This window comes from Macrosteles quadrilineatus, unplaced genomic scaffold (genome assembly GCF_028750875.1).
Source record: "Macrosteles quadrilineatus isolate MER2022 unplaced genomic scaffold, UCM_ALF_1.0 Scaffold_4__1_contigs__length_99947679, whole genome shotgun sequence".
In the NCBI taxonomy this organism is placed as follows: domain Eukaryota; kingdom Metazoa; phylum Arthropoda; class Insecta; order Hemiptera; family Cicadellidae; genus Macrosteles; species Macrosteles quadrilineatus.
Genome location: NW_026542597.1, coordinates 27,625,141 through 27,634,204, shown reverse-complemented (window position 1 = coordinate 27,634,204; position 9,064 = coordinate 27,625,141). Strand labels below are relative to the sequence as shown.

General features: G+C 33.1%; 1 protein-coding gene across 1 annotated transcript in view; it reads right to left on the bottom strand.

Moving 5' to 3' along the window:
• Positions 1-1,795: 1,795 nt before the first annotated feature.
• The window catches only part of LOC128991378 (serine/threonine-protein kinase Pak), a 48,118-nt gene continuing 40,849 nt past the window's right edge, over positions 1,796-9,064 (bottom strand). Inside the window, exon 11 of the mRNA XM_054414184.1 lies at positions 1,796-8,373. Within this exon, the coding sequence (XP_054270159.1) occupies positions 8,290-8,373 (84 nt within the window). The 3' untranslated portion in view covers positions 1,796-8,289. The remainder of the gene's footprint in view (positions 8,374-9,064) is intronic.

Genomic DNA, 9,064 nt, shown 5'->3' with positions numbered 1-9,064 from the left:
ATTTTCCAATGGGGCCCTAGGATTTCAGTTCGGGGGGGGGGGGGGGGGGAGGGGGGTCCTCTAGTGAGATTGGGGGGTCCCCCCGGGAAAATTTCTAAATTTAGGCTTCAAATAGAGCAATTTAAGGCCAAATAAGCAATAAGTTCTATATAAAAAATTGTTCCTAAAATATAACTATTTTTACATATTTTAATTTTATACACAAAAATAAAAATGTATTGCTTTGTAGTACCAGTGACGGCATATTTGGTATGGTAGCATGGTACCGTAGGCTACCATAATATATATGGATTAGAAGTATTGATATATTTTTGTTTATTACGTATTTAAATTATCGATTATTGCCGACGATTTGTATGGTTTTTCAATATTACTACAATATAGGTGTGATTATTTTATTTTCATAATGTTTTTGGTACCTATAGCATTCTCGTTTTTATAATATGTTAAAGTCCTAGCATGAAAATTACCATTGAGGACTTTCAAGGTTGAGTTTTTTATTGACGAGCAAAATCTTGCAATGTCTAATAAACACTCACAAGCTAACTATTTATATGAGAAACTGAAAGATGTTTAAATGGATCCAATATCGATTAATACAACACAAACATAGCATTGAATCAACGTAAGACAATTTCAACCAACTTGACGTGACCTCTAGTCTCAAAGGACAAACTATGGGAGTAAAGTGATTTAAATTGTTTTGGATAGGCGATAAGGCATTTTATGTGTGTGTATGCGCGTGCGTGAGACAGAGAGGACTAGACAGGATCCCTTATCAGCTCATTATCATTTACTGTTGCAGCTGCTTCTGCTTATTCGCTTATTTTGAATTTGACTCCAAAGACTAAATTGGAGATCAAAATTTTGGCGCATAACTTAATTAATTACTATTTTACAAAACCTTTAAATTGGACGGATAATATACTTCTACCCCTTAAAATCCTGATTGGTATATACTTAGAGGTAAAAGAAAAGAAAAACATTTAATAAAACCTAAACGGAGCAATATTTTTATTTTTTAAAGTATTTGAACACCAGTGAATCTCCATTTAAAACAACACAATTTTACAAGTTACGTTCTACGTTGGGACAAGAGTTTTCATATTTATTGTATTTTTGCCCCAAGCGCGGGACCCCTTCAACTCATTCGCCGCGGCCGTACGTTCGGGCGAGCGGCTTCATTGAAACTGAAACTTGTCCGTCACAGCCTAGCACATATGCTTGTGTAAACCAGGCCTAAGCGTGGGGCCAGTGCAACTCTGAGAAAAAGTCCCTTAGGGTCAAGAATTTCATTCCTAGTAATGCCTTAAAATGCACCTAACAATAGCCTTGAACATAGGATAGCGAAAATGAAAATAAAGCTGTTACAAAAGAAGGCCATTTGGTAAGTGTCTGATCAATTTTCGAAGTTAATGGTAAAAACTACTGGCTCGGGGGCCCCGGGCGTTCGCCCCCTTCGCCCATAGGTAAGTCCGGCCCTGGTTGTGGAGCACCAGCAGAAAAACTAGTTTATGTAAAAAGGCCTATGATCAGTAATAGCTGGGTCCAATTTTGAACAGTTAATCAAAAAGATAATTGCACCCAGGTGTTTCATCAGGTGTGAGCTCTCTCTTTAAACAAAGCAAATTAATTCAAATTGACCATATTTCACAAAAAAAGTAAAAACTAATCCATACATGAAGAAAAAGATTTTAGAGTAATAAAGGTGTAATAACAGCATAATGGCAAATCACCTTGCTGCTAAAAGGTAAAAAGTTAATGATGAAAATGATTACTTCAATAAATGTCTTGATAATTTCACCATAACACTCTTTATTTATGGATATAAAACTCAGGCAGAAGTATTATAAGCACAAACTCACTTTATTAACCTTCTGATTGGCATTTAACATTAAAAAATATATAAATTGTAATATTCATAACAATTACAAAACCGTCAAAAATTCTAAATAAACCTTTTGATAAAAACAAAATATACATCATTAATAATATTGAAAACAAATTAATATTCACACTAACTTATTGTTATTAATAAAGTTGATATGAGCAACAAGAAACAAAGAGTTTTGTTACACAATATCGTTTATTTGGCTTTAAATCCATATAAAATGGAGTCATAATAAAAATGTATATACATCTCACGGATTTACAGTACCACAATTGTAAATAACTCATGTTATTACTATGCCCATAATTCACATTTAGGCCCTATAGATTTTGTCATTTTTTAAATGTTATGTTTCGAAAATAAAAGTTCAGTAATTTGGTGATCAACTACAAGTGAATTCCAAATTGTTTTCCATACAAAGTAAGGGTCTAAAAAGGGGCCCAATTTAAATAATAGCTATTTACACTAAATAGAAAAATATATAGCATTATAGCAGAATCATTTATATGAATAATACAATAGTCAACTGTCATGACAACTAAATAATAAACAATAATTCTATTGAAAAGAAGCTCGAATATATTTTGAACTTCGCTTAAATTATCTATACTGATAATACTGCCTTATATTAAAAAAAAGGTAAAAAATATTACACAAATACAACCTGCAGTTTAACATCACAAGCGGAAAACGCAATAGCAATCAACTAAAAATTAGGCTATTTGGAATTCCCTTGCTAACTTTACAACAAACTATAATATTGTTTAAACTTGTCTAGACTAAAACCGCTACGAGAAGTCCAAAACAAGAATTAAAGTGTGTTAATAATGCAATAAGATTATAATTGGGATAGTTAAGCACTTGCTAAATAAAAGCTTATATCGGGTTGGATACAAAATAAAAATATTTAATACATTGAATAGTGCAGTTGATTGTAAACGTCAACTTTGAAAAAACAGGTGAATGTCATGGTTGAATTATTCTATGCAGTACAAAATTATTCAAGATTATTTTAACACTGGACAACTAAATTTTTAAACACATTGAAACTTAAATACAGCCAAATCGAAAGCTTTGATCATTTTTACAAGAACTACAATACGTTACTGTAACAGTCCAAAGGTAATCTATCCGTACGACAGGCACTGCTTTATTCGAGAGGAAAATGCAAAATACTGAGTCTTTATATACACTGTACAATCTGGGTTGTATAATACACAGGGGAGATAGGCTTATACCATACACCTTACTGAACGACACTTGTCACGACCGAAATATCCTAATACAGCAGAACCTTTAGGGGAAGGTCATGTCAATAAGCCAACATTTTTATTAAAATTCTTATTTTTCAGCATTTACAGAGGTGAATAAGGCAATATAGTAACTGAAGTTAGGGTTATATAACAAGGTCTGCTATAGATTGATTATTCGATTCTGATACATTTAATTAACTTCTGCAATTCCGCTTTTTGAAATTTTTATTCTTATTTTTCTTGCAACGTTTTAACACTTCGAACAGCACTGACATACTGGCATCTGCATCAACAGCCTCAACCCCAGACTTTTTATTAACTTTCTTATAATTTGACTAAAATGCATTTTGGTGTTTTTAGTTTCCTAGGCTTTACAACTTAATTGTTATTTCCATTGTGAGAAAGGTTCTACTGTAGATACTTACTATTTCTATAAAACTAATATTTTTCAAATAACATACATCTATTAAAAATCAATATAAGTACTGTATCAAAGAGAATGTATCGGGCCGGTCACATGATTACATTACATCATACATTATACTTCTGTACCAAGACCTGTGTCACCCATTTATTATCAATTACAAGAACCCCACACTTTGCTGACATCTTTAAATATATTTTACGATGTGATATGATTGAAAAATATACAAAAAATGAAAACTGCAAACATAAATGCATTAGGCTCAATGCAGCCTAGAAGCCCCTGTAAAGTCGAAAAGAATAAGATTGTTGAGTGAAGTAGATTTTTAACATGTGCTCATGTTATTCTTATTGCTTTTTTGAAATTGACTTATTGTAAGTTCAATTTTGCGGAATTCGAAAATTAACAATCAATGTTTTCAATGTATGTTAACTTTGTGACGGAAAAAATTGTTTAAGCATATTTTAAGCGCCATTTCAATAAATCAGAATGGTTGTATTGTACAGAAACGACATTAGCACATTGAATCACATCACTCAACAAACATTTGATTATAAACTCAATAGAATACTCGCATATTTACTACCTACATGTACATACACTACTTTATCATGATTATATGCACAGTACTGTGTCGGTCGCCAGCTATACACAAGTTAGGCACGCAGCACAGTCAAACAAAAATAAAATCACAAGCAAATTATAACATGTATTTATATACTCGTAGAAACTATTAGGGGTGTGCGAAGCAGCAAAAAATTTTCGATTCGAAGCAACGATTCGATTCAAAAGATTTTCGATTCGATTCGATGCAACTCGATTCGAAGCAATACGGTATTTTTCTATTCATAATTGTCAATTGAGTGGATTAACAATAATTAAAATGTATCACATTTGTGTAATACAAATTTTTGTTGATGTGGTATTAGGCCTATTTCATACTTAACATATGAATTTTAGGTGAAAAAATATTTATTTTCAATCATATGTATTAGAATAACTGCTGGAAATACCAGTGAGCTGCTTTACTTGCCTATTTCATAATTTTTACTTGAATTGGCTCAACTGCAAGAAAGAAGAAAATATTTTTTTTATCAAGACATTCATTCTCATTTTAATAACTGTTTAAATAACTAAATAGGTGCCGGTAGCTAAATTACAACAAATTTGAATGGAACTTAATATAAAAAGACCATTAAGAAATAAATTTACATATCACAAGTTTAGGGCCTGTGGACCGGCTTCAGGACTGCAAGCAAGAAGAAAATAAAAATAATATGTTTCCACCATGCAATATGTATCATTCATTCCCTGCCTCCTAACCTCCTTAGTATAATAACCTCACACTTACATTATTTGTTACATCATAATAAATAAAGAATTATTATTGGCATCAGTAGGCGTACAGCTTTACCTAGACATTATTTTTATAGGGCCTAAAATAGTAATAGGCTAGAAGCAACATGTCAAGTGGAGAACTCATTGAAGAAAAGATATTGTGTAAACTAATTTCCTATAAAACTAAAAAACAGTAAATAACATACAAACATTGTTTATGGTATAATTAAAAAGGACTAAAAAATGCATATCATGTCATACAGTAGTATAGACCTACTGCAAGAGATTAAAATCCTAAAACAACTGATTTTGATAGCTAATGAATGAAAAGAATTAAAAATCCATAAAATAAAGCCAAACAATATCACAACTAATTAGGTACCCGAAAAGTAACTCTTAAATAATATATAGAAGATTAAAATAATATTAAATCAAGAGACAAGAAAGTTAAATGCTATCTTCTAGCCTAGTACCCTTGGCAACACAGGTCAATGTTTTTAAACTACCCTCAATGTTTTTGGAACAGCAGGGCCTTTTTCTCTTAAGGAAGGGTAGTAGTATGTCAACAAAAACAATGAATCAGTCTCACCAGCCAGGCCCGGGCAACGATGTGTGAATTCAAGGTCATAGACCCTCCCCCTCCCCTCTTACACCACCCGGTTGCTACCCAGTTGCTTCAATTGCAGACAAAATGCAAGTGATGAAACAAGGGAGTAGAGACAAAGAAATATATTTCTTTATTCAAAGACACAAAACTGTTAGAGATTATTTTCAAAGAAATTAATTCAATTTAATTTGTGAGTTGTAAATATTGTATTGGATCTTAGAAATATATTTTTTTAACCCCATCTAACCAAGATACAGATCTGTTCACTATATCAGATATTTCTTTTGTTTATAATTTATTATGTAAAATAATAAAATATATTTTTAATTAGGTATTGAATAAACAATAAATGATTATACTAGTATGTCTGGATAAATAGTCTTTCTATTCTTTTGACTTTGTTTTCTTTGCACTGTTAGTGTTGCGTCACGGCTTTTGCTTGTTACTCTTATCAGTAGACGACTAGACCTGGCTCTGGCTAGAGGCAGTGCGGCAATTGCTCTGTTGTGTCTTTATTCTTAAAGGTCGTGAGCCAACTTAATTTTTAATTCTCATTTGAACATTTTAATTCTTCTGTAATAATAGATATAATAATATAAGAGTGTTTCTTTGGAAATAAATTATTCTTTTTTTTTCTTTTGCCCCAACAAAAATTCGGGGACGGGGACCAGCAGACACCTAACAAAAATACCAAATGAATCAGTCTATAACATTAATCTTACTAGTTAAGTATTAGGTAACAATTTTTCAGACTTATTTTTAAAATGATTTTGGAGTAACCTACCTTGTTTTGGCTAGGTTCACAGTAGTAAAATATTTCACACACTGCTTACATCAAGACAAAAAACAAACCTCTAATCATTTGCAATGTCAAAACAAAAAAATATAAAACAATTAAAGCTATATTTAATGCAAAGAATGTATTAAATAAGAACGCCTTCGTAAAGGAAACGCAACAGCAACGCGCTCCTGTATTGCGGGTATTGCATTGACTTTCTGCAGGCGTTTTTCGTATATGGATACTGACTCCCTCGTGAATCGAATCGTTTTTTGACCACCACTGAATCGAATCGCGATTCGATGCATCGAATCGAATCGAATCGAAATTTCGATGCATTTTCGATGCATCGCACACCCCTAGAAACTATTTACAAAAAAATGTGCTCCTCTTTAGGAAGCTATGTTTATTGTGCTTTCATTACGTAGGTTCTTATATGTGAATTTATTATTGGGTGGTTTTGTGATCTTGAAGCAGAAACTGCAAAATATCAAATCCCATCGGGGTAGATAATGCAGTAAAATCATAATTTTCCATAACATGGGAGAAAACAACTTCATGGGAGTATTTACTACACAAATATTACATTGCAAAACATAACAAATCAAATGCGGCTCATAGCACTGTTATAAGAGCAAAAAGGTTGTAACTATAATAAAGTTTATCCAATTTGATCATTAAAGACATCTCTATTTTTAGAGGGGTTTCAAATAAAATGACCTTTCTATCTTAATGCATCACAGGTAAAGCCTTTTAAGTCTACATCATTTAAAAATATTAGTATACATTCCATAAATGTTTGTCTCTGTTCTGTGAAAAGGTATCATTATAGAATTGAATGTTAACAAAATAACGAGCCTCAAGGTTAGTAAACAAATTGGTTGCTCAAAAGAAACTATTTGCTACTTACAACTAAACAAATAAGCAAAACTATAAATAAAATCCTCTTAGGACGGATGACACTATATAATGATAAGTTTAGATATATTAAGAACCATAATCAAATCCCTTAAAATCTGTATTGGTCCACTTTCAAAACTATTGTCTCTTTTCATTCAAAATATTTAACTCTGTCCAGTGAATTTGGTTATGGTTGTAATGCTGGTGTAATGGATTATTTTAGTATTATGTTTTTTTTACGCACTGTTAAACTAAAATTAATTAAATATACAAATTCACCATTAAACGTATTTAGTGGATTTAAACTTAAACTACTTACAATCCTCAATTACAAATGAGTTCACAATACAAGAAATTGATAAATGAAAAGATTTTAAGTACCAAAATATTGGAAAATAGCCGCAAGAAGGAAAATTGAATATTTAAATATCTATATTGTCTAGGGAACTTAATCCAACTTTTTGAAATGAAATTGTACAAAAATACCCATTGAAATTTTCAATATTGTCCATTGTAAATTACGAGGACTAGGTTTACAATATGTATCTACAGCATAATAATACAAGCTGATATTATATTGTTTCTGCTAAATTCATATAAACCCTAAGACTAGAATTGTCAACCGACGCCGGCGCCAGTGATAACAAAGTCGCATACAAGTCAGAGCAATATGGGAGGGGGAAGGGGAAATAATGACTAGGGAGGAAATACAGTATCTTCAGCCTCTGCTGCTACAATACAAAATGTAAGTGGGGAAGTTCACATATAGAAAATGTAGAATATATTGCTTATAACTAATTAGAATGTTTAATCCCGCTGGAGTGTCAGTAAAGTAACTTAACTGCACAGTTACATAACATTTTGATTGAAAAAAAATACATCAGAATAATGCCTTGAAACATAAACTTACAAAAAGGCATATTTTTTTTTGGGGGGGGGGGGAATATGTAAGCTTACAAGCTGCAAATGTTCCCATTGTGGGAAAAAAAAATTTCTTCCTTAACATATAAGATATGAGGATTATCTTTGCTAGTGGGTGAGCTATGATGCAGTATTGACGGGGGAGGGGCCTGGGCGAGGGGTGGTGGTCTGGTCACGTCAGTGACTCTTAGCCGCTTCTTTGGCTGCCATGATGAGAGGCGTTAGACTGGCTAGAGGTCTAGCTAGCTTCAGGAACGGATGCTGTAAAACCACGTCGAGCTGTTATTAGTCATGGCCGACACCAGTTTGTACACATAATCTAACAAAAAACCTAACTTTTTAGTTTCCTCCCAAGTTTGGCAGGTAAACCAATCCAAAAATTAGTTTAGCCTCGTGATTACTGTTCTATATGCAACAAGGTCTAAATAATCATATAGACCTATAGTAATCCTTGGTTACTATTCATTGCTCAAAAAAAACAAAAAACAACAACACAAAAAGTGCCCAAGTTAACCCTTAAACAAACGTGCGGGGGTATTACATACCCCCACGACCGTTAGTTTTGTAATAATTTTACAAGTATGTTGACAACCCTGGTGAGCAAAACAGTAGCTTCCTAAAATAGCACATTCTATCATCTGGCCGCAGGGTTATTAGTCTTTACCAAGTCATTGACCTGTTATCACCCCCCTGGGTCTGGCATACCCCCACGCGCGTGCTTGTGTTACCAGTACAGTGTTCATTAGGGGATCCAGTGTACCCCCGCACGCGTAGTAGTGTCCCAGATTTATTATCATAATTGTGAGTCGGTGCCTCAGTCGGTAGCGTCGCGGATTTCGGGCCCAAGGCAGCGATGTCGTGGGTTCGGATCCTGGTCACTGCCACTAAAATTTATCAGTACAGTTCACCTTTGTACTGTACCGGCTCACTCCTTGCTTTGCTGTAAACGTTC